This window comes from Pteronotus mesoamericanus, unplaced genomic scaffold (assembly GCF_021234165.1).
Source record: "Pteronotus mesoamericanus isolate MK-2021 breed Mesoamerican mustached bat unplaced genomic scaffold, CSHL_Meso_final contig_1242, whole genome shotgun sequence".
NCBI lineage: Eukaryota > Metazoa > Chordata > Mammalia > Chiroptera > Mormoopidae > Pteronotus > Pteronotus mesoamericanus.
Window position 1 is genome coordinate 2,957,096 of NW_026555053.1, and position 26,858 is coordinate 2,983,953.

The window sequence follows — 26,858 nt, forward strand, 5'->3', positions numbered from 1 at the left end:
TGTTTGCGGAAAAACTTCTTGAATCTGTTGCCAGATTTTTTTTAATTGGCAAATCACAGAAAACCGAAGATTTCCACAGAAAATTTATTTTATATGTATATATATTTCTACATATATAAAAACATTTCTGTAAATACATATACTATTACATTATATATAATTAGAATGTTGGGAGGCCCTGATCCTGGATTCCCATACGAGAGCCATTGGCTGGAGCTGGGGGGCTCGGGCGCCCCCTCAAATGGAGCAGGAATTCTCTTGACTCGGCCGCAGGTCACACCCTGCCCTGTGACGCTCCGCGCACACCGAGGCTAAGTGTCACTTGCCATTTATTGTATTTTTGATGGTCTTTTCTTTTAGTGAAGTTAGGAGGAAAATGAAGTATTTTTATACTTACATTTCTGTCACACTCAGAAAAAAACATGTAGATAAAGAGGGCTGGAGATGTCAAGAAAAATTTTTCTCATGCCCTGACTAGCTTCATTCATTTATTACCTGCCTGGTGTCCACAGGTGTGTACCTGTGACCTTGGTCAGATTCAGGGATGAGCACGACGGGCTCAGAGCACATGGAGGAGAATGACTGGATGACAGCTGAGGATTCATGCTGGGGCCTGTGTTGTTTAGATAAATAATATATATACAAATACGTGCATTCTCTATGTCTGTGTACCGTATTTTGCCCTGTATAATGTGCTTCTGTGCATAATGTGCACCTGCAATTTTATGGGCTTTAGCTTTATACATGGGACTATGATAACCATTATTACACCCATGGTATGTCATCATTTTACCCATGTATAATGTGCATCCTTATTTTTCCCTCAAAAAAATCTGGGCCAAAAAAGTGTGAATTATACACAGCAAAATACAGTACCTAGAATTGATCCAGTTTCTCACCAAGTTCATGAATCCCCCTTAAAACATCCCTGACAGATCAAACCATGACTAAGGTACAGACTTTTTTAAAGTCAAAAACTTTGCCTTTAAACCAGGGGAGCTTTGCATTTTCAAAGAATGCTTCTAGCTCCAGAATGGTGGCTAGAATGGAGGAGGAGGTGGCAAAGAAACACGAGGTTGTAATACTATTCTAGGATACGTGGCGATGGCATTGAGAGGGAGGGCTCGAGGGTGATCCTTAGCTTTCAGACTTGAGCCATTTCAGGGTCCCTTCCATAGAGAGGGAGCACTGACAGGAGCAAGGAGGGAGCAGACTCCTCAGTGCAGAGAGATGCTGAGTTTGAGGTGCTGCTGAGTTGTAGGGAGTTGGTAAGTGGTGCTAGAGCTCAGGAGGGAAGTCTGGACTAGTGATAGAAATGTGGGATCTTCAGTGTGTAGCTGCAAAAGTAGGTTTGGCTGCCTGGGAAGAATTTCTAGAATACATCTTGCAAGTTAGTTGCCTAAATTCTAATTTGGCCCTCTGACATGTTTTTAATTTGGAGGACCCAAATATGTATTTTTCAAAAAATTAGGGCCAACAATGAATATTGAGATTTAACATGAAAATATGAACTCTGGCTTGTTTTGAAAAATGAGATTATCTGACAACACTCACCCTACGTTTCTGCATGGCAGCAGTTACCCAGAACCGAACAGTGGCTGCCACCATTAGGTAGGGAATGTGTGTTCTTTGGTTTGCCACAATTCCCACCACTCCCTATGGTGTTCCTCACAGTGACTCCAGCCTGCTTCACTTCATTACCTTCCATACTTGGCATCTGTAGGCATTTGAGTTTGTAACCCCTGCTACATAGACTGAGTTGCAAAGAGGGTCTCGGAGAAGCCCATGTGGCTCCACCATTTCAAGGAGACAGAGAAGAGGAGAGGAGGGGGAGCGCCAGCAAAGAAGACTAAAGAGCCACTAGACAGAAAAGCCAGGAGGGTTATTGTTTAGAGGGGGGAATGTTGACCAGCCTAGACCAGTGCTGCTGACTTGGTCTAACATGATAAGGACACGTCCTCTGGTCTACTAGTTACATGGAGGTCATTGGTAACCTTGGTGTGAGCTACTGCATTCACAGGTTGCTGGCTGGAAGGGAGGTTGTAAAGCAGCAAGGAAAGAATGGGACAAAATGGAGACAGGGTTGGGAACTTGTTCAAGAAGTTCAACTTTGAAGGACAACTTATAGTATTGAGAAACCTCAGGATAATCTCAGCAAGTCAACCTGGAGTGTTAACTTGGCTTAAATATTTGGAAAAAAACGCATTATTTTTAGATTAAAACAAACATTAGATACATTATGGAGTAATGGGGTCTCTGAGAGAGGAGACTAGAAAGACTAGGTTTAGGGCTAAAGATTGAGCATTATCTTTGTGCCAGGCACTGTACTGATCCCTTTGCATTATCTCATGTAGTTCTCACAGACCCTATGGGGTATGTTTCTAAAATGTTCTTCATTTTGCAAATGGGCAAGTTGAAGCTTGAGAGGTAAGGTTGCATGGCTGATGAGTGGTAGAGCTGGGGTTGGAATCTGGCTGCCACACTGAGTGTCCACATATTCAGCTACTTCAGAAGCATTTGTTGAAAACACTTTTCTTTCCCCATTGAATTGCTATGACACTTTTGTCAAAAATCAATTCGCCATCTACGTGTGGGTCTATTTTTGGACTGTCTTCAGTTCTGTTGATCTATATATCCCTTTTTTTCCACCATGGCACACTGCCTGGATCACTGTAGCTTTATAGTGCTTCTTGGAATGTGGTAACTTAAGTCTTCCAACCTTGCTCTTTTAACTTGCTTTGGCCATTCTAGGTTGTTCAAATATCCATAAATTTTAGAATTATCTTCTCAATGTCTATAAAAAGGCCTGCTGGGTTTTTGTTTGGGATTGTGGTCATTATGAGGATACTTTTTTAAAAAAGGAATTAGTGAGGATTGGATCACATTTCATATAGACATTGAAGGAAATTGCACTAAAGTGTGTGACTGCAGTCTGCAGGTTGCTAACTTGAGTTACAGGGTAAGGCAGGTAAGGGAAACGGGCAGAGAGATCAGGAATGAGATGTAAACACTAGCCGATCTCAGGCCCTAGTGGAGGAATAATAAGGTACAATGAGGAGCTGGTCAAACAAGAGAGCCTAGGACTGGCTGAGGGGGCCGTCACTCCTCAGCTCCGAGCGTTTTGCCATGCAAGAATATGGGTTCAGGATTGTCTGAGCTCTCAGTGAAGAGAAGCTAGAAATCTGGATTTTTATAGTCTCCCAATTTTAAAGTTAATATCTAAAACATTGAGTGGGTCAATATCATGGGTCTCAAACAGAACTCTCCAGGGCAAGTGCAGCCTACCACCTGCCAGTCTGTGGCCTCAGCCTCAGGCCAACCATCTTTGGTCCTCATTTTCATTATCAGTAAGTGTGACAGTGTCGCAGACAGTCTCTAAAGCTCTTTCTGGTTCAGTGATTCTACATCTCAAAAGAGGAAAATACCAAAACTTCTCAAGGGTTTAGGAGGTAGTTGAAAATATCAACAATAATGATATTCTGAGAAGTTGTCCAGAGCTTTACATTTCACATACCACTGTCCTGTCTGTTCTTTTTTTTGTGAAGTAGACAGCAGAATAATTTGCCCAACTGCATGGCAGCTCCAGGTTACAGAGCCAGGTCTTCTAATTCCAAAATCAGTGCTCTTTCCACTGCAGGTAGCTGTTTCTGAAGGCTATAGAAATAGGCACTTCAGGAGGGAGAGCAGGTGTGGGAGACTGTTGAGAGGGCCTTCAGCTTGGTGGAAGGCAGGTCTCTAGCTACATGTAGAGCTTAGCTTGGACAAAGCATCCATTGAGGCTGTGGGGTAAGAGTTGAAGCTTTGTGAAAACTCTCCAAAGGCAGGAATTGGGGGTACGTATTCATCTTTGTAGGCCAGTGCCTGGCACAGCACCTGACTGACAGTTCAAAGTTTTTATGTAAGTGAATAAATGGATGACTTGATGGAAGAAGGAATCAAAGGCTTTAGATCAAGAGGAGTGAGAGTTTTGTCCAGAACATTTCAGTCAAATTCTTCGGATAAGTGCTTTGAGAATGTTAAGATCAAAGGCTGAGACTTGGTTCTTACAGCTCAGCGGGTAGATGCGAAAGCTCAGTCACCACGTCTTCCTTCTCTGCTCTGACTCTCAGATCTCAGGTCATCTCCCAGGGAAGTATGTTGAAGAAATCAAATTCTGTGGGTCTAAGGAAATTGTATGCCTCTAAACTTCCAAAGAGATATAAGTCCTTATCTTTTGGAGTTGCATGTTGAAAAAGATGCATCAAGATTAGACCTAAATTGGGAATATTGCTGAAGCTGGAAGATAGCTAGATGCAGTTTTGTATATATTTGAAAGTTTTCATCATAAGTACAAAAACAAAAAATCAGAGAGCTTCATAGGCTTGGCAGTGCTTTTGGTCAACCAAACCTCACTTTTCTCGGAGCTTGTAAATAGTACGATCGTTGAGGGGGAAATGAAAAAAAAAGAAGAGGAAAAGAATATGGCAGAAATAAGAAAGAATGTGGGTTTTGAGTTAGACCACCATAGCTCGGCTTCCTGTAGTTTTGTGACCTTGCGCAAGTCTCTGAGCTCCCCTAAGTCAGGGTTTCCAGGTCTGTAAAGTGGGACAATGCCATCTCCCTCAGTGGTTGTGGCGAGGGTTAGAGATGAAGTGGGCAATAGAGACTCAGATCTGGTAGTTTTTTAATGAGGCAAAAAGTAATGAAAGGGTAAAAATCTGCCTTGGGGTTCCTGTGTACCCTGTCTTCCCAACACGAATTATAAGTGCCAAGGATTATATAACCACGGAGGTAATTTATTATTTTAGAAAGAGAACTCTTAAAGACCAAATTGGACCACTTTGGGGTTTACAAGAACTGTAACCAGTTTATTGCCTTTTGAAAAATGAAGCAAGGAAGAACTTGCAGGAGAAAGGCATATTGAAACAGTGGAATACCATTGTATACCTGTGGAATTGGCCTCCTTCTGCACCCCAGTTAAAGATCATATCCAGTGTTGGCGAGGTTTCCGGTGAAGCTGTTTTCTCATATATACATTGGTGTACCCTTTGGGAAAGCACTTTGGCAGTGTGTGCTGAGAGCCATTGAAAGGTGTGTACCCAGAGACTTAGTAATCACTCTTTGGAATCTGTCCTTTGGAAATAATTCAGAAGAAGAAATGTTATGTTGCCATTAAGTATCATTGTATTGTATAGAAAAGGCTCAGAGTTGTACCTGTGTTATGATTACTACTACGCCATCATTACACATAAAGGGGAGTGACTGGGAAAGAACATGGGGAAGGGAGAGTGGTTATGTCACCGAGTCGTAGACAGGAGCTTAGTTTTTCTTCAAGAAATCCTCTATCGCTGTTAAAGATTGTACCTGCATGCCTACACAGACACACTTTGAAGACCTTGCGAGAGGTGTCTTTACTATGATGGCACGCAGGACATTTGAAACATGGGTAAATTCTTTCCAAAAATAGACTAATCAAAAACCACCAAGCACCGGAAACCTGACAGTTTTAAGTAGAGAAGAAATTGAAACCAAGACTTTCATTCTTCAAACATTTCACTATCAAACAGAATAATCTCATGCTTTCTCCAGACCTTTGCTGTCATCTCTCAAAGTCTGGAAATCTCTTTGTTTCCAGGTTCAATTTCAGAAGCTTCAGCAACTGCGCCTGACACAGTACCATGGCGGATCCTTACCAAATGTGAGCCAGCTGCGGAGCAGTGCCTCGGAGTTTCAGGTATCTCCAGATATTTACTTCTTCAAACCGAGTGGACTGTAAAAAGATAGGCAGAGATTATCCTTAAAAACATTAGATCTTGAAGGATAAACCTGGCCTAGATACAGTTCAGCCTTCTTCTGGGCACACCATCCTTGTTCTTTCCTAGTTTCTGCATTGTAAGATAGTATGATTTCACCAATGTCCAGTAGGAACAAAGTGTAAGCCACATATGTATTGTGATTTAAGCTTTTTCAGTAGCTACGTTAAAGAATGAATTCTATTTTAATAACTTAAATAACTATTTAATTCACTATGTCCAAAGTATTATAATGTCAACATATAATCAATATAAAAAACAGTGATGAAATATTTCACATTCTTTATTTTTTGTATTAAGTGTTTGAAATCTGGTGTGCATTTTGCACTGAGACACATCTCAGTTTGGAGTAGCCACACTTCCCTGCCTTCTGTGTCCAGTGTCTGCCACATTGCAGGGTGCAGACGTGAGGCGCAGACCAGTGTCCCTATTGCCGCAGGTGCTTTCATCATGTTGTTGCACCTGTTAGTTTCCTAGGGCTGCTCTAATAAAGCACCATAAACTGGGTGATTTAAAACAATAGACCTGTATTCTCTCCCAGTTCTGAGGATGTCCGAAATCAAAGTGTCTACTGGCTGCATTCTCCGAAGGCTCTAGGGGAGAATCCTCTTCTAGCTTCTGTCGGTTGCCACCAGTCTTTGGCGTCCTTCATCTGCCTCCATTGCATATGACCTTTTTATGTTCATCTGTCTCTGTGTTCACATCTCCCTCTCCCTTCCCTTATTTAGACGCCAGTCATTGGATTTAGGGCCCACTCTTGCCCAGTATGACCTCATCATAACTTGGTTACATCTGCAAAGGTTCTCTTCCCCAGATTCTCAAGGTCACATTCACAGGTACTTGGCATTAGGACTTACACATGTCTTTGTTGGGGAACATAATTCATACTGCTACGTTGCATTTATCAGTAGTTCATTTCTTTTTTTTATTGCTGAGTAGTATTCCACTGCATGGAGGTGCTGCAATCTGTTTAGTTATTCATAAGTTGGTGGGCACTTGGATTGCTTCCACCTTTCGGCAATTGTGAGTAAAGATATTGTAGACGTTCACACACGGTTTTGTGAAAACACCTAGTAGTGGAACTACAGGCTCATATGGTAAATGTGTATTTTATTTGATCAAAAACTGCCGTACTGTTTCATGGGTTCTGCTCTTCTACATTCCCACCAGCAATGTGTGAGGGTCCCAGTGCCTGCCATCTGTCTCCTCCAGCACTTGGTTCTTCAGGTTTTTTTAAATTGTGGTAAAGAACACAACATAAAATTTACCATCTTAACCATTTTAAAGTGTAAGTCCAGTAGCGTTAAGTATATTCACATTATAGTACAACCAACCTCTAGAACTTTTTCATCTTACAGAAATGAAACTCTGTACCTATTAAATAACAGCTCCCCATTCCCATTCCCCAGCTCCTGACAACCACCATTCTACTTCCTGTCTCTGAATTCGCACGTTCCAGGGACCTCATATAAGTGAAATCGTGCAGTACTTGTCTTTTTTTGATTGGCTCTTTCACTTAGCATAGCATAATGTCCTCAAAGCTCTTCATATGTAACATGTGACAGGACTGCCTTCCTTTTTAAGGCTGAATAATATTCCTTCTTTTGTATAAACCATATTTTGTTTATCCATTCATCCACTGAGGGGCGTTTGGTTTGCTTCCACCTCTTGGCTATTATGAAGGATGCTGCTGTGTATGTGGGAGTGTAGCTGTCTCTTCCAGAACATGATTTCAATTCCTTTGGGTATATACCCAGAAGTGGGATTACTGGCTTATATGGTAATTTTATTTTTAATTTTCTGAGGAACTCCCAAACTGTTTTCACAATTGTTATACCATTTTACATTCTCACCAACACTGTACAAGAGTTCTAATTTCTCCCCGTCATCACCAACGCTTGTTATTTTCTGGGTGTTTTTTTTTAATATTAGTCATCCTATTGGTGTGAGGTAATGGTATTTCATTTTAAAAAATGTTTGTCTTTCTACTACATGTGTGGTGCTATCTCATTGTGGTTTTAATTTGCATTTTCTTAGTGACTGATAACATTGAACACCTTTTTGTGTGCTTGTTTGCCATGCTTGTATCTTTGAACTGTCTCTTCAAATCTTTTGTCCAGTTTTCAAATTCGGTTGTTCATTTTCTTATAATTGAGTTGTGACAGTTCATTCATTACATATTTTGGATACCCTTTCTTTATCTGATGTGTATATTGAAAATATTTTTTTCCAGTCTATGGCTTGTCTTTTCATTTTCTTAACAACAAAAGTCTTGAAGAGCAGATGTTTTAAATTTTGATGAAGTCCAACTTACCATTTTATTCTTTGATGATTTGTGCCTTTATTAAGAACTCTTTGCTTAACTCAAGATCAGGAAGTTTTTTCAAACTCTGTGTGTTCATACTAAAGTTTTATAGTTTTAGGTTTTTACACTTAAGTAACTTCAGGTTAATTTTTTAATGAAGTACAAAGTATAGGTTGAAGATCACTCTTTTTGCATATGGACGTTGACTTGTTCTAGCACTGTTTGTTGAGAAGAGTTTTCCCTATTGAATCGCCTTGGCAATTTTGTTGAAAATCACTTGACCATATATGTATGGGTCTACTTCCAGATGGTATCATCTGTTCCATTGGTCTCTGTATCTGTCATTTTGCTAAACGCTGTCTTGATTTCTTACCTTTCCAGGAAGGCTGGGAATCAGGCAGTGGGAGACCTAGACCTCCAACTTTGCTCCTTTTCAGAGTTGTCTTGTGTGTGTTAGTGTCTTTGCTTAGCTTCTCCATAAAATTTTAGAATCAGCTTGTTGATTGCTACAAAAAAGTCTGCTGGGATTTTAAATGGGTTGCATTGAATCTGTAGAACAGGTTGGGGAGAATTGATAGCTTCCTAATACTGAGGCTTCCAATCCATGAACATGGTGCAGAAGCACAGGTTTTGACTCAAGTTAAGTTGCTTATAATTATTTAAACACAATCCACTTCCTTTTATGTTTTAGATCACTTTGGAGTTTATAGAATGCTTTCACATCTGTTATTTTACTTGATCTGTACTACAACATTAGTTGCTAAGCATAGTACTATTTTAATATTGGTTAAAGACCAATTTTCTATCCTCATGGAGGATCTAAAAGCACATTGTTTTCCCATAACCCACTGGGCCTCATCAGAGAACACAGACTTATCAGATGAGTAAACCAAAGCAAGCCTTTCAGGCTGCCTAGTGATAATCCTCAGCAAGGGGCCGGTCGGTCGTCAGTCAGGGAGGGCTGGAATCACAGCCCTCCTATCTCCAGGCAGGACCTGGCCTATGGACAGGAAGGACTAGAGGAGGAAGTGGGCATTATCTTCTTCCCTGGGGGCTAGGGCTGTCTCTTCTAGGTAGGGGACGGATAACAGTTCTCTAACCTGTTCCAGCCTGCAGAACAGCTAAGGCACCTGTTGGCTGGGTGGCATGGAGGTCAGCTACAGAGAGAGGGACAGAGGGCTTCTCTTTGTCTGGGACTGTCTGGCTATAGTCGCAGGCTTTTGTAGCCTTCATATTACCCACCTACTGCTTTCCAGTTGCACGACAAAAAATGAATCATACTTTATACATTTCTGACTACTGCATTTTAACAAAATTGCATCCTCTTGTTTACAGCTCAGCATTTATGAGTTTTAACTAATGTAGGAGACAATCTGGTGGCCAAAAGTAGAAAAAGCCCTGTTGCACGGCAGTAAGGCTTGGAGGGCCAGGCCCAGAGCGGCAACTTCCAGAGGCCCCCCACCAACACATGTGGGTGTAAAGAGGCCATGAGTCTGCATGGCAAGAGCGTAAGGGAACCAGCACTTATCTGTCAATGCCCTTGGCTTTTCTTTGCTGCCTTTTCTTTTAAATTTTTAAGATTCTTTAAAAAAATGGCAAAAGATACGGTTAAATTCAAACAAATGGAAAACATAAGTAGCAATAGTGATCTCAAAATACTACTAGTACTAATAGCCAACATTTATTGACTGTGTGTTTGTTCCGGGAGCTACATTAAGCTCTCTACACAGATTATTTAATCTTCACAAAACCCCTGGGGGTTGGTATAAGTATTTGGTAATTGTCATAGCATTATTTGACTTTTATATGATGAAATAACATAGCATACATTACAGAAAGCCAAAACTAGTGAAATATTCTAAACAAAGATAAAGGAGAGTGATATTGTGAACAAATCAAAATTACTATGTACAAAATTTGTTCTCCATAATTTATTCTCTAAAAAGGCAAGATACCTTGCCATTGCTCCCTTCATCCTCAAGCAGCTTTCTTAGCAGAAAATCCAGTCATGGCCACATAATGGCGTACCAGATGTTGAGAGCTGCTTCTTTGAATTTCAGGCGTATCATAAGTAACATATCGACACCACCACGCGTAACCTAGAACACCTTCACTCTCCGTACTGGAAGCTCGCCTCTCTGAGCTCTGCTGGGCTCTTGTCCTCCTCCCTGCATCTGCGCGAGCAAACGGACCCTGGGAGGGGCTTGTATTTTCCTGCTCCCTCCCTCTGAGGGAGGAGTTAACTACACTTCTTTTTCACTTCTCATTAATTGATAGATACGTAATAAATTCAGCAGATATTTCTTGAGCACCTACTATGCCAGCAGGAATATAATATTTCTCTATAAGGCACAGAAAACATAAGAATGAATAAATCCATTCCTGCACAGAAGACAGTGGCCCTGTTAGTCCTTGTTTAGCGCCATCAGCTCTCTGTCCTGAGGCCGGGCAGCCTGCGTGGGCCCCTGCCCCTCACTGAAGGGGGGCTGCTCTGCCTGAGGCCATGAGCGACCAGGGACTCTCAGAGCCTATCCCACAGTGGTTATATCTTGAGTCACAGATGAAAGAGTCTTCACAGAGACATCAAAACAGCCTCTTGCGCCGTGTATTGGTCTTCAGAAATTCTGTCGGTCTCTACGTTCAGCTCCCAGCTCCTCATATTTCCCAGCCTTCCCTCCTCCAGCTCTTTTGTCTCCTGGAGTTTGGTAGCAACTTGCAAGGCGACCTCACCCTGAGCCTCTGCTTTCTCTGCTGTGCCCAGGATGCGGCTGTGCTGCAATAAAGTGTGTGGCCGGGTCTTGGACGGACCGGGCTTGTGTCCTCTCTCTACTGCTCTTTGGATCTGTAGTCCTGGGCATTTCTTCCACCTCTCCAAGCTTCTTTTCCCATGTAGAACAGGGCTAATAGTCATTGTCCATAGGATGAGCTGAGTAATGGGTGGGGTGGAGGCGTTGGCCAAGGGGTCAGGAAGCTGGAGCGAGTTACGGGAACTACGGTGGAAAGATCACTGATTCCTTCCCAGGCCACTAAGTAAGTTCTGTTTGTGCAGGCCCATTCGTCAGACTCTGTGGCTTTTGTGGCCTAGTCATCTGCTCAAAACTGAAAAGTGAGAGGGAATTTTATTCCCAAGGTCATAACCCTTAGCCAGCCCTGCTCTTGGGTACAGCCTGCTCCCTGCCAGCCCTGAAACAATACCCTTTTATCCAAGTGCTGTTAGATATAATGAGAGAGGGCAGCGACCTTGGGCTTCTGCATGAGATTTAGGAGACTGCATTTACAAATTATGTCAGCATGCATTATTTCCAGGAAAGATTTTCACCGATTCCTAATATCTATTTTATGTTATGTCTCAGTTTCTTTCTCAGAGAATGACATTTTTCTGAGCTAGTCCCTAAATTCTGTTTAGGAGCCTATACCTCCCAAACCACGTGCACTTTGCAACTCTGATTTTTTTACTGTCTCTGTGTTTGATGTGCTCACTGGTTTGCCTTTGATGTTGACTTCCGGCAGCATCTCCTCTTCTGCCTAAGGAAATAGCAAGAATCTCAGAAAGCTAGGGGCTGACTTAGTAGCATTGGAATGTGCATCTATCCCAAAAGAGGAGCTGTGACCGAGAATATGGTTGTCATATTTTTAATGCGTATTTGAGTAGTACTTTTCTCTTCCTTTGAATCTGCCCATGTGTGTTGAATAGAAGCTGTACGGAATGAAAGAGAAAAGTAGACAACCCATGAATTTCTGGTCGTCGGGAATAAAGGTCTTTGAAATGATGGAAGGGGCAAGGAGACACTGGCCCCAAGCCCTGAATGAGGAACATCTGCCTCCATGAGAACTTGAACGAGAGAACTGAAATATTGACAGTCTCCTTCCGCCTTTCACGTACTCCCTGTTAGTCAGGGGTAGCACAGACCTCCCAGCGGTGCCTTAAAAGGCTGACAAATCCCATTAATTTCAAGGCTTTAAGCCAGGAAAGTTAGAAGAGATGGGAATTTCTCTTGAGAAGTCCGTCCTGTGGATAAAACCAGTGGTCTGCGTGAAAAGAAATACCGCGAGGACTGATGTGCCAACGTATGCTTTGTTTTAAAATAAAACCTTCGGGGCAATACCAAGGCTGCACAGTATGTTGGCCAAAAGGTCCAGCTCTGAATTCAAGTCCAGCCTCTGCCATGTTCCAGCCCCGTGACTGTGGGCAGATCACTTATCCTCTCTTTACCTCCTTCCTCCCCCATGAAACGGGGATGGTAGCGATGGCAGTAGCAGTTTCGTTGGGAGGAGTGAATGAGTTAATGTGTGGAACACTCATGCAGCGGTGCCTGGCGCAGGCGAGCATGTTAGAGGCGCTTCTTCTCTTTCCCCACATTGTTACTACTCCCTCCTCCTGCCACCACCGCCAGCTCAGGGCCACAACCACACCATGGGCTTTGACACGATCCTGGCTCGAGTTTTAGCTCTGCCACTCACCAGCTGAGTGTCCTGTTTGAGTCTAAACGCGTTCGTTTCTGCATTTATAAAATAGAGGCGTTGGTAGGATCTGTTGCCCAGGGTCATGGTGATGATGAACCGGGCTGGGGCCGTGAGCCCAGAGCGCAGTGCCTGGGGCAGTAAACGCTGGCTGCTGTGCTACCGCTGTTACCGGCTGGCCCTCAGCCCAGGGGTCGCCCACAGCAGAGCACTGGTCTGCGTTATGAGTTGTGTCCCAGGTGGTTCTTTCTTACTAATCAGCCGAAATTATTTTTCATTTTAATAAGGAAAAATTATTTTTAAAAAATAATTAGAGCTGAGTCAGAGTTATCCTCACAACAACATTAGTGCTGTTCGCTTCCACTTTGAGACGTGGAGGGCGCTCTGAGGAGGCGCCCTGTGTCTCGGGCTGACACCCCAGGTGCGCCTATGGGACCCGGGGCCTGCTCCTGAAAGCCAGGTGTTCTGTGCGGGGCCGGAAATGCCCGAGAACCGCTGGTCTTGCAGCGCTGTGCCCCCTGCCCCCCAGGGCACTCTTCCCACTCTTCCATCTCCATGCCCTTCCACGTGCGAACCTCTGTCCCTGCGGCTTTCTAGACCAAGGGCAGCCTCAAGCCCAGCCTGCCCAGACACGGAGTGCCGGGAAAACACCTGTTGGACTGTTCAAGTCATTTTTCTATTACTTTCAACAGCTAGTGTAACTTGTCATTAGTAAATATTTATTGAGTGCCTGTTTCAAGTGAGATATTATCGGATTTATGGAGATAATTGAGAGAATGTCCGTTTATGTAGCTTATAATCAAGTGTGATACGCAGGTTGTATGCGCTGAACTATAGCAGGAAAACAATGCCTCCAGTGTTCTTCCTTTTTCGTGTTCATTTTTAAGCTTTTACTTTCAGGAAAAGCGATACATTGTATTTGTTTATAGCTTGGTTCTTAATTCTTTGTTGTTCATTAAAAAACATTACATGCTCATTGTATAAAATGTAGAAAATGCATAAAAATTAAAAGGGACAGGAAAAAATTATCCATAATTTATCAACTAGAAATTACCATTTTAATGTGTTTTTTAGTTATTTTTCATGCTATTTTTATACAGATGATATCATTCTTTATATTTATAGTCTGTTTTCTCTTTCATTTCAGCCATTATATAATCATTATTTCCCTACTTTATTAAAATAGTTTATAATTTTAATAGCTAGATAATGTTTAATCATATATGACTTATAATTTATAACCACTCCCTATGTGTTGGACATTTTGGTTGGTTCCAATTTTTTAAATAATTTATTTATTTTTTGACAGGCTGGGGGAGAGAAAGAGGGTGAGAGAAACAGCCATGTGTGGTGGCCTCTCGCGCACTCCTGATAGGGACCTGACCCACAACCCAGGCCTGCGCCCTGACTGGAGATTGAACCAGCGACCCTTTGGTTCGCAGGCTAGTGTTCAATCCACTGAGCCACACCAGCCAGGGCTGATTCCAATTTTTCTTTATTGTGAACAATATAATAGTAAACACGTTGGTGTATGAGGCATCTGTGTTTCTGATCTTAGATTTCCATTGATAGATTTATTCAATCAAAGAGTAGAAATATTTATAAGGTTATTAATACAGGTAGCTTTGTTGCTTTTTGGCAAAGATATTTAACCTAACAAAATTGTTATCTCTGGTTGAATTGAATATTTTATTACCTGAACTACAGGAGATCCTTAGCCTTTGCAGATCTAACATTCCAAGTGTTGACTATTCAAGAATGACTCCAAAGTTCATGACATAAAGTAATTTGCATAGTTACTGAAGCACAACATTCAATCACGGGGACCTGAGGCTGGTGAGTGACCGTGGCTGCCTAGCCCCTGCTGCACAGGGGCATCGAGTCCTCTGCAGTACCTTTCATATATTGCTTTACATTTAAAATTGTTTTAGTATAGAGGACTTTCATCACACCTGAAAAGACTATTAATTTATGGTGTACAAATATGCATAGAAAATTTATGGCTGTTAGAAAAATGTGACTCAAGAACAAACCAGGAGTTTGTACAGGTATTTCCTTATTAACCAAAGTGAAGATTAGCAAAGGTCTACAACTTTCTAGTTCCTTGATAGTAGGTATTAACCTGTCATTTCTAGAAAATAAATTTAATTCATTTTTAGTGCCAACTATAGAAATGATTCTCTTTATCGTAAATCATGAAATGGTTATACATATCTATAATAATATATGAAAATAAATACATTAATTAAATCACCAGATAGTGAGCAGCAACAGATATTTCCCCCTTACTTGCTTTAAATTTTAAAGAAGTTCTTTGTCTTTGGGTGGAGAAGTCTTATACTCTAATTAGGAAAGAAAGTATGTGGAAAAATATTTGATCAGAGTTTAGGAGCCTGAGAACAAACTTCGCACAACAGACGTTGCTTAGGCCAATCAGAAATGATTCTCGGCTTAACCGCGCACTTGTAAGTGGAACCACCCATCCCGGCAGCCCCAACACTCCAGCCTCAGTAGCTCCCTGCCCCTTGAGGTTGCTTTCTGTCTTTCGGAGACAGTGCTGGCGGCGGCTACTGTTGCCTCCCGTCTGGACCCCAGAATATTTCTTTATTTTATTTCACAGTCCAGTGGCCAACTAACACCCCACCCCTTCCCATCCAGGGTCTGCTTTTTGCCCCTCTTGGAGAGATTGGGATTTCTGCATGCCTGGACTTTTCAGGTGGTGACCTGGCCTTGTGGCCCTGCCCAGTGTGTCAAAGGGCCGGAGTCCACCTACAGTATATGCCGACATCACCCCGATGACCCGGCCGTGGTGCAGATGGAGTCAGGGCTGCATGGTGTCTGGCTTCTGGTGCAGCCCTTCCCTCTCGGCCCCTGACTAGCCAGCCTCTTGCCTGTCTCTAGGACACAGCCCATCTGAGCCAGAGGGCCCGAGGCCGCTGCGCACTCTGTCATTTGGCCTCAAGTCCCTGTTGTTGGCCTTGTGCCTCAGCTGCGATAACTGGACTCTTGTCTTGTTCACGGGTGCCAGAATCCCATGGCAACCTGCCTCCTATCCCGGTGCCTTGTTTTTATCAGCCTCCCTCCCAGGGACTGAAGTCCTGCCCTAAAACACAGTGACCAGTGCACTTTCCTGATGGCAACCGCCCACTTTGCCTTTCTGATCAGATTCCAGAGTGCCCGCCCGGCTCTCTCCCTGCTCGGCAGCGCCTGCAGTCAGGAGCCTCTGTCCCGGACACTTATCTCAGCAAACGGCAGCTCCGTTCTTCCAGTTACTCAGGCCAAAACCTTGGAGTCAGCCGTAACTCCTCCCAGTCTCGCACATCCCGCAGCTGCGCCTTCCACAAACCCTTGGCTCTCCATTACAGTCCAGCGAGACTCTGACCACTCTGCTCTGAGCCCCTGCCCTCTTGGCCCTGGATTCTTGCACTGGCCTCTGACTGGTTTCCTGGCTTTTGTCCTTCTCCCCTTTCAGCTCTTCTCAACACAGCCGCCCGAGCGATCCTTTTAAAACATGAGCCAGATTGTATCAGTCCTCTTTTCACAGTCCTCCATGGCTTCCTGCTTCACTCAGTGTCAAGCCAGGGCGCAAAGTGCCCTGTTGTGGCCTTGATGGGTTACCTCCCTGCTCTTACGTACGACGCAGCCGCCAAGAACCCTCCCTCACTCCATGCCAGCCACGCTCGCCTTCTTCTCTGCTCCTTGAACCCTTCCTAGGGCCTCTGTGCTTCCCCCTGAGTATCTGAATGGCTCCTCGGTCCTCTTAGGTCTTTATTCGGATATCTCCGGTCAGTGCGGCCTGCCCTCTCTAAAATCACAACCCCCCACCTTCTTTCCTGCTTAATTTTTCTTTTTCTCACTACCCAACACACTGTATATTCCTATTTATTTATCTTACTTATACGTTGTCTCCTTCATTAAAACGTAAGCTGCATGAGGGCAAGGGCACTTTGGTCCACTGGGGGCTTTCCAGAGTCTGGAACAGGCCAGAGCATGAGTTCATGACATATTCGTTGAATGAATGAATCAGACATTTGAGTATCTGCCAGTGTCAGCACTGTTCCAAGTGTTTCATAGGCATCATCTCCCTTACTTCTCACAGTACCTATGTATAATGGGGCTTTGTGATTCCCTTTGCGCCTGTGAGCAAACTGAGTCTAATGAGAGAGGCTAATGGACTTGACCAAGAGGGTCTGAGCGATGACACAAATATTCTGATAGGGCAGCATGGTGGAGCCAACGGGACCTTTGTTACTAGGTTCAAGGCCCAGTTCTGTCAATTACTGGTTGAGTTCAAACCTGTTCGAGCTTTAGTTTTCTCAGATAGCATGAGTAATGATTCTCACTCTCCGAAGGATTGCATGAGGTCAGGGGTATGTTATTTTCATATGTATTTTCCTGATCGCTGGTGAGGTTGACAGTTTTTTCACATATTTATTGGCCATTCAGGTTTCTTTTGTGAATTCCCTGTTCAACGGTTGCCCAGTTTTCTTTTTTTTATTATAAAGTTATAGAAAGTTCTTTGAGTGGTAGACATACCTGTTTTCTATGTGTTACAGTTTTCTCGCACTGTCATTTGTCTGTTGGTAATGTTTTTTGACTCTTTTATTCATGTAGATCAAGGCCCGGTACTAGCAACCGATCAGGTCAGCGAGTGTTCGTTCAGCAAGTGTGCGCTGACTGCCGGGGCGCGGTGGGACACCCATTCAGTTAGGGCAGCTCTGTATCCGGACCTTCCGTTTGCATCACTGACGGTGGCTATCGGCCTCGGTTTTAGCAGATTTTTGAAAGAGAGTGTGTTTTCTCAGAGTCATGTAGACCCAAATGTTTCCCAGACTTTGGCCACATACTCAGAAATTTCAAAAGAGTTCTGGAATTTATGGGCTTGGCTCCAAATGATCAGGCCTGCCCTGTCTCCTCCGCGGGCTTTCTCCAGCTTCCCTGCAGCTCCCCAGCATGACTTGGGCAGACGGAGACCAGGCAGGCATCCCGGTGGGGAGAACTCCGAGGGCAGCCTCAGAAACCGGACACACAATTCATCAAGTCAAAACGGGGAGGCTTTCTGAAAATTGTGTGACATAGTATCAGGCCACCAACTCTGCAGATCCTCAGAGGTCTGGGTGCTGCAGCGCCCGTGTGAGTCCGAATAATAAAAGGCCCTTGAATGAGTTGCCAGGGCCCGTTTCACCCTCCAGATCCAGGTTCAGTTTGTGGTGCTGTCTCGCACAAGAATGGTCCGGTAAGCTATTTGGGGCATCAGCAGAACGAGACTCCTGAAACCTTTAATACCACACAAGTCCTTGCTTTGAAAAAGCAGCTTCAGTAAATCTCCCTTGTAAGTCTCTGCAGCCTGCCATCCAGTGCATGAAAAGAAACACAGCTTTCATGCTCTGCCTCAGCGTCCCAGCCGGAGATCAAGAGTGTCGTGGGACCTGGTGGCCAGTGTCACCACTGACGAGCACTGGGACCTGAGAAAAGATCTATAACCTCTCTATGCCTCAGCTTATCCTTGGTGACAGGTGGCTACTAGATAGTCCCCAATATAAAGCTGTTGTGAGGATTAAATTACTTAATGCACGCATGCCTTTAGAACATGTGTATCCCTAACATGTAGTTATTGCTCAATACATTTTGCAAAATTCCGGATACAAACTCTCCTGCTGAGTGAAGTACTAGAAGCAGGGCATACTGGCCTTCTGATTTTGCTTTAGTGCATGGTTTGTACCATTTCCCCTCTCTCATTGCAGGTCCCCTGTTGAGGGCTAGAGAACTAGCTTTTGCTGTTCATATAAAGTTTCTTAAATTCCAGACAGGCTCATTACATCCTACTCATTCTTCGCCAACTAGATGAAAGCACTCCTGCCGAAAGCCTTCATTGGCCATCCCCGGGGTCGGCGGGCTGGATGCTGCGGCCCGACCCAGGCAGCTTCCAGGAGCAGCAGAGGGAAACCCACAGAGCAGACGGGCCGGCGGCGGCAGGGCCAGCAGCAGGACAGAGCCAGTTCCCTCGAATTTTGCTTCCACATTAGGCTCATATTAACAAGGAGCTGCCCCCTTACATTTCCCCTTGAACCCAGCCTCCGACTGCCAACTCAGAAAGGGAGGGAGAGGCTCTGCATTTAATGCAGTGATTGTCTCTAACTAAACTCAAGTTCTCACATTTTTTGGTAGTAGAACCAGCCAAAGTTTTGTTCTAATTCCCTGCAAAGTTTCACAATAGTCAGAATTGGTCCCTATGTTATGAAACAGCCCATTTTTATACTTTAAACCTTAAAATGAAGCCTTAGTTGTTTATGATTACTTTGGACGTTTTCCAAGAGTCGGGATAACATCTGTAGAAGATTCTACACAGGCCTGGTTGCCAGACACCAGAGTGGGTTTCCCACTCCAAGGCAACCGTCTGTGCTTCAAGGAACTCACCCCCTGGGTGTGGAAACTGGCAACAGCTAGTCGACTAGCTGACATCTTAGCCCTTCTCTGTCTTTGCCTCCAACCTCTTGGGGATGTGACTTCAGAGACCTTGCCCCGCCCCACTTTTTCCTGCAGCCTCTTTGGGGCGGTCGCCCAGCCACGGCAGGCAGCCACCTTCCTTTCTGCCAGCTCGCTTGACTGCGAGGGAGAGCACTTCCCCACAGACAAGCCCAGAGAGCTGAGCAGCCGTGAGGAGACAGCGCAGTCCTGAGTACCTGGCGGCCTTGGGCACCCTGTGCCCTTGGATCTGCGCACCAGCCCCCTGAGTATCACTGTCCCATTTTACTGGTGCCTCAACAGTAGTGTGACAGATTCAGACCCAGATTGATCTTTTCCAGGCCCATGCTCTTATGTTGCAAATTAAACAACTATGGACACACAAAATCAATTTATTTTCAGTTAGGAAACATGTTTTATTCTTTCTTTTTCTCAGTCTGGACAGATGCCTTTTCTCTAGTCCCCTGGGTCTGTCAGATGCCCGGTTCAACGTGACTTTTGCTTGGTTCCTTCTCTTAGGTTATATTCTGTTTGTTGGCTCTCTCAGCCACCTGAGAAGTCTTTTTGCTGCAGTTTAATCCCACTGTAGTCCTTCCCTTGACTATCTAGATCTGTCCTTGGGTTAGTTAACTCTCTCCTGAACAGAGATTTTTCACTCTGGGCCTTGGTCAGGGAAGGCCAGTGCTGGGAGGCTCAGGCCAGGGCGAAATGGGGGCGGTTAACAAAGGAAAGAGCTGGGGAGGCCAGGAAGGCAAAAGCAGGATCCAAACAATCAGAGAGCCAGGGAGGATGGGATTCCGCCAGAGCAGACATTGCCCCACAGTCATGGCACTTCGTTGCTGGGGACAGCTGAGTCCGCCGGGACACCTGCAGCCTAAGAGCTCAGGGACCTGCTGTTGGATTATCTCTTCTCAGTCTCTCTCACCCGCTGCCTCGTCATTTCTGAAATTGCTCAAGAGATGCTTTCTACCCGCCTGTGCCTGTTCAGTCTCTTAAGTACTTTGGGGGCTTAATTTAGAATGAATTAATTCAGAACTATCATTTTAAAGGTTTGAAGCAGCTTGTAAGTTAAAATGTAACTCAAATTGAAGCAGAGAGAAGAACGTTAAAGGGGAAACATTTATGGGAAGCAAAGCGTAGCCCGGGCTGGGCTGCTGCCAGTAATGGACGGCTCTAATTTGGAACAGAGATCTTTCCATATTGACTGCTTGCCCTGGCAGATGAATCAGAATTCTTAGAACCAGAATAGACCCTGTAGCTCTTTTGATGCAATACTCTTACTTTGTTGGTCACAAAATTGGAAGCACAAAAGAAAAAAAAATTAGGTGATTAGCTTCATGTTACTCAGCTAGAAAGTGGCTGGTGGAGCTTAGGACTGTCAGCGACCACTCTGTACCATTTGACCGACACATTTGCCTTTTGCTTCTGAACTCAGTGGAAAAGGAAACTTACTCCTTCCTTCTTCCTTTCCTTCCTTCCAAAGATTACCACATTAGTATTAGTGCTGCTACCACTTCTTCCACTACCACTGTCAGTGAAAATGTACTGAGTTTGCACCACGCATCAGGCATGATGGCTAAGTGCTTTGCGTACCTTATTTAGTCTCCCCAGTGCCCCCAGAGTTAGGCACTGTTACTGTCTCTATTTACAGGGAGACCATGGTGGCTAAGAACAATTGAGCAACTTCCCTAGACCACAGCCAGAGATGGTAGAACCAGATTTCAAGTCCAGGCTCTTTGATTTTGGAGTTCATGCTTGTAACTACTAGCTGTCCTTCCGGCAATTTTTTTCCTCCTTTCGTTGGATTACTAAAACAGAAGTATTTTTCTCTGAATGCAGAAGTTGAAACCTGTTGAAGAAATTCAACCAGAGTATTTCTTGAAGGAAAAGAAACCATTTCCTGATTTCTTCATTTGTACGAGCAGCTCCCTCGCCTTCACTCACTAGAATGAAATGGAGGCAGTTCTTTAGAACGGCTGGAGCTGTTTGGAGGGCTAGAAGCTTGACTCTCCTCTGTGATGCTTTCCACGCTGCACCTGGCCCCGAAGCCTGTGGGACTCACCATCCCTGCCACTGAGTAAGGCAGGCAGCAAAGGCCCCAAGGCTAGTCCCTGCAGTTACTGTAGAATGCTCTCCCTGATTCCAGTCTGCGCTTATTACAAACCTTGTCTTGCCCGTTGCCACAACATTGGCTCTGAAACCCGACCTTTCAGGCTATCTCTGACCCTTTAGATTTGCTCGTATTTGCCATGGATAGAGAAACCAGGAAATAGGAAATTCACCCAGGAAAGACATCTTTGGGAGTATGTTTGTTGTCACTATAAGCAGTGATGCATGAATTAAAATAATAATGAGCCACAATAGCATGTGGACTCAGGATGTAGACAGCTTTCTAAGCCTTGGTTTTCTCCTCTATGCGGTGGGGATAATAATGGGACCATTTCACAGGATGTTGTGAGGATTAAATGAGATGACCTGTATGAAGCATCTAGCATGGTACCTGAAATATTGCGAATGCTTATGAAGGTTGATATTATTGAAGTAACAATTTAGCCTCTTTGTTTGTTAAATTAGGAAAAATTTTGAGTTAATACTCAGTGTTGGTGAGGGAATGATGAAATTTGTTCTTATATACATTGTGGCAGATATTATAAATTGGCATGCATCTTTTTTAAAGCAGTTTAGGAATATGTATAAAGTGTTATGATATTCATATTCTTTGATAAAGTCTACTTTTGGAACTCTAAATAGAAAGTAATTCAAGGTATGAAAAGAAAACTTTAGGTCTGGTAGTGTTTCAGTATTATTTATAATAGTGAATAATTGATTTGAATTAAAGATGATACATCTGTTCAGTACAGTTTAAAATCATGAATATAAATATTGCAGCTACATGGAAAAAATTTTCTATTACTATGCTAAGCAAAAATATTTAAAAAGAGGTAGAAAATTATATGCACTGGTGATTATAGGAGTCTGTGGAGTTTTCACACAGGCTGTTAGGGTGTTGCTGCTTTATTTCTAGGGTTTCTTTGACGCTGCCACTGACACTACTTCTTTTTCCTCTTTTTTATTGTAGCTCAAAAAAAAAAAAAAAAGACCAAGTAATGAGCAAAACTTAGAACCTGACCCCATGCCTGAGTCTTCCCCTGTTGCAACCCCTCATCTCCAGCCGGGGTAAGGGGTGGGGGGAGCGATAGAGAGGCAGGGCCCGGAGATGCTCAGAGGAGTCACTTGTGTCTTATGTTGTTTTCTTCTCAGCGTCTTGGACTTCTCTCTGTAGACCGTTGAGGGAGGTCGGAGGGATGTGTGGCTATAGGTCTGATCTCTTACCCTTGACCGCACCACTGTTAGGGGCAACCTCAGTGAACTTCCTAACTGTGTCTTTAGTCATACATACATTATATTCATGTTCTAACACTTTTTTATAATGATTATTTTGAGGAAGAAATAGTAATTTTTAGAAGCTAGCCCAGTAGGCTTTAAACTAGATCATTACTTTTTTAAAAATTGTAGTAGTGATCTATCCTTGTGAGAGTTCCACCAGTTTAGTAATTAAGTACAAAGCAAAAGTCCCCAGGAATGAGAGGTAGGTTAGTGATGAGAAAGGTCTGGGGTGACCATGGTCTGTTGTACACATTACTTGATTATAAAAGCAGCAATCTTTATTTTGGCTTATAAAAGACTCATGCTTTGACAGGGTGCAAAATGTTCCCCGACCAAAATGACTGTGTCAGAAGGGCCTTGTCAAAATGTCCAGCTTGGGAATACAGCTATGAAAGGACATGCCTGGGAAACGCAAACACTTAATGAAAACAGGGGTTGTGTTAGGATGGTAGCATAATTCCACCTCCGCCTTCTATGTTCCTAAATTGTGTATAATGTGGTTATATTTCTTTTGTAATAAAAGTCTAATTTGACAGATACTTATTGGACACCATCTATGTGCCCAAGTACTGTGCTTGATGCTGGAGATAGGACAATGACTCAGGGAGGGCATGGTTACTGCTCGGTGGGACTTCCTTCCAGTGGGAGAGGGAGCTGATTTTACAAGTCATTGTGAGACCCTTTGACATGCCCAGGTGGAGGGCTTCGGAGGTCGGCTGGATCACATCTGAATGCGGCCTGGCCCAGGCTGGGGGTGGGGTGCACCCAGGAAGGCTTCCCGGCGAAGAGAAGCCTGAGCCAGGACCCGAGGGCTAGGTGACTGACTGACGGTAGGAATGGGGAGTGTTCCGAGCAGAAGAGACCGCACCGGGCAAAGCCGGGAGGCAGGAGAAGAGCGTGTCCTGTGTGAGGAACTGGAAGCGAGGTGAGATGGGAACAGAGATTGAGTGTAAGGTGGCGGTCGTGGCAGATGAGGCTGACGGGTGGAGCAGGCACCAGATCACGAACGCCTTTCCTTTCTTCTTAAGGAATTTAGATTTGTCCCGAGGGCCATGGAAAGCTGCTGGAAAAAATATTTATTTGTTTGATCACTTATTCTTCCAAATTAATTTTTAAATAAAAGTAATACATGCTTGAGTCAAACCTTAAATAATTTAGAAGCATATAAGTGAAAAGTAAGTCTCCCCTTTCTGTCTTTTGCACCCTCACCAAATCTAATCCCCAGAGGTACCAACTAACTGCTAAGGGTTTCTTTTGCACCCTTTCAGAAGTTTTCTGTGTATATGCAAGCATGTACTGTATATGCAAGCAGGTACTGTATGTAGTACATCCCTTCTCTTTACACAAATGGGATTGTGCACTGCTGAATGACTTGCCCCTGAAAAACAAAACTTGTGCATCTTGGACATCTTTCCGTTTCAGTACGTAAAACATACAGTCTTTCCAGTGGTGGCATCATGTGCCTTCACATAAAGCTGTCCCATCATTCACAAGGCTCTTACTGGAGAACATCTAGACTATATCTGGTTTTTCACTATTATAAATCAAAATGGCAGTGGACATCCTTCAAAGATATATATATATATATATATATATATATATATATATATATATATCTTAGAGTATTTATGTAAAAGTATCTGTAGTGCATGTTCCTAGAAGTAAAATGGCTGGGTAAGAGGATTTGTATATTTAAAATTAAGGTAGATATTACCAGATTAGTCCCAATAAGTGTAGTTACACTTTCTGTTCCCACCAGCATTATGAGAGTGTCTGTTTCTTTATGTCACCTTCATAATGTCCTATGCCCATTTTTTAAAATTGTGGTAAAAAACATCACATATAATTTACCATCTTTAATTTTTTTTTTATTTATTAACTTTTAGAGAGAAGGGAAGGAAGTGAGCAACATCAATTTATTGTTCCGCTTCTTTGTGTACTCATTGGTTGTTTCTTACATGTCTCCTGACTGGGGATTGAACCCGCAGCCCTGGAGTATCGGAATCATGCTCTGACTAACTGAGCTGCACAGCCAGGGCCCTTCTGTACCATTTTGAAGTGGACAGTTTCAGCAGTGCTAAGTACACTCACATTGCTGTGCAACCCATCTCCAAACTTTTTCTTTGTAAAACAGAAACTCTATTCCCATTAAACAACTCCCCATCTCCCCCTTCCCCTGCCCTGGCAGCCACTGTTCTACTTTCTACCCTATGAATCTGGTCACTCTAGATACCTCATATAAGTGGAATTATACAGTATTCGTCTTTTTGTGACTTTTTAGCATAATGTCCTCCAGGTTCATTCATGTTTATAGCATATGACAAGATTGCCTTCTTTTTCAAAGCCTGAATAGTACTCTGTTGAATGTATAAACCACATCTTGTGTACCCATTCATTCATCAAAGGACATGTGGGTAGCTTCCACAACTTGGCCATTATGAATCATGTCGTTATGAACATGGGTGTGCAAATACTACTTTGAAATCCTTCACTTCTTTTGGATGTATGCTTAGAAGAGGAATTGTTAGGTCATATGGTAATTCTATTTTAAATATTTTGAGGAACAGCCATACTGTTTTCCTTTTATATTCTCACCAGCAGTGCACAGGGATTCCAATTTCTCCATATCCTCTCCAACACTTGTTATTTTCTGTGTTGTTTTTTTTTATAGTGGTCATCCTAATACGTGTGAGGTGGTACCTCATTGTGTTTGATTTGTATTTCTCTAGTGATTAGTGATGTTGAGCACCTTTTCATGTCCTTATTGACAGTCTGTAAGTCATCTTTGGTGAAATGTCTGTTACATATGTCTTTTTAATATTTGCCAATCTAATGGGTATAAAAATGGCATTTCATTGTTTTAATTGGTGTTTAATTATGAGTGGAATGTATACATTCATTCAACAAATGTTGAGTGGCCCCCGTGTGTCTGGCACTTTTCTAAATTGCTAAGGATATTATACAATGCAGATTGAGTATCTTTATGTTTCCTTGACCATTTGTGTTTACTATTCTGTAAACTATGTTTTTAGGTCTTTTGCCTATTTTCTTGTTGAGTACTTTATATTCTTATTGCTTTATAAAAGCTCTTTATTATATACATCACGTGCCGCATACCGATGGGGCTGCGCTCGGAGAAGTGCGTCCGCGAGGCTGTGTTGTGGTCGCGGGGACATCCCAGGGCGCGCCCCCCCCAACGCGGACGGCCCAGCCTGGTGCTGCGATTGTACCTGTGGTGCTTCTATGAGACTAGCAGTGGGGAGATTTGTTGACACAAGCATCGCCACAGACACCTGAATAATTGCCCTATGAGCGCTTATATGATTTTGCTTTTTGCAATGCTAGTCCTGACCTAAGCTTTGACAGGCAGCGCTGCTTCTGCGAAAGCTGAGTCTCTCTCTCGGAAGCACGTTGTCGGCGCCACGACTGAGGAGCCGGCTGCCTCCCTTGTCTCAGGTCTCGGTTAATGGGATAACTGAGCACTGGGGCTGTTCGTTTTTTCTCTTCCCTACTTTAAATCCCCATTCTTATGTTTTAAATTCACCGATTAATAGTGATTCCATGAAACCCTAAGCCCCTGCCTTTGACCCCAATAAAAACAGAGCCCCAGGTCCCTGCTTGCTCGTGCGCATGCGTTTGTGGGAGGGAGGGGCATGCGTTTCTGCATGGGGGAGAGCGTATGCCTGTGAATGCATGGGGGTGCATAGGTGGGCACACATGTACAGACGCGGAGGGGTGCACGGGGGCTTGCGTGAGTACGGGAGCGGATACGTGATCTGAGTGCGTAGGCGCGAGGGTACACAAGGGCATACTGGCATCTGTCAGGGTCGGTGTCAGCGCGTACTTGGACCGCGTGAATGCGGGCGGCGTAGGTCTGCGTAAGTGCTGCATAGGGGCTTGCGTGTGTATGGGAGCGCATACGTGATCTGTGTGCGTAGGCGCGAGGGTACATGAGGGCATACTTGCGTCTGTCAGTGTCAGTGCGTACTTGGACCGCGTGAATGCGGGCGGGCGTAGGTCTTCATAAGTGTTGCATAGGGGCTTGCGTGTGTATGGGAGCGCATACGTGATCTGTGTGCGTAGGCGCGAGGGTACATGAGGGCATACTTGCGTCTGTCAGTGTCAGTGCGTACTTGGACCACGTGAATGCAGGGGTGCGTAGGTCCACCTGAATGCTGCATGGGGGTGCGCGTGCGTGTGCTCTTGTGTTTTCTCTGGCCCCAGCCTCTTTGTGTATCTGCTGAACCACAAGGGTTGGCCTGTTGTCACATAGGTTTGGGAAAGGCAGACATCCCTCGTAGCGTTCCCCTGGCCTAGCTGAGCACCCCCAGGCGTTTCTATGGATAGACTGAGATAGCACAAGGGAGTAATTCTTGCTAAGACCTTATGAGGACCGGTACATGTCACAGGCGATAGGAATTCCTCAACTCCATTGTAATCTTAGGGGA

The 26,858-nt window shown here is 43.9% G+C and overlaps 1 protein-coding gene across 1 annotated transcript in view; it reads left to right on the plus strand.

Annotated features, from left to right (window-relative positions):
* Positions 1 to 26,858, plus strand: part of CRTC3 (CREB regulated transcription coactivator 3) — a 70,639-nt gene that overhangs the window by 1,180 nt on the left and 42,601 nt on the right. The window contains exon 2 of the mRNA XM_054589313.1: positions 5,615 to 5,713. Within this exon, the coding sequence (XP_054445288.1) occupies positions 5,615 to 5,713 (99 nt within the window). The remainder of the gene's footprint in view (positions 1 to 5,614; positions 5,714 to 26,858) is intronic.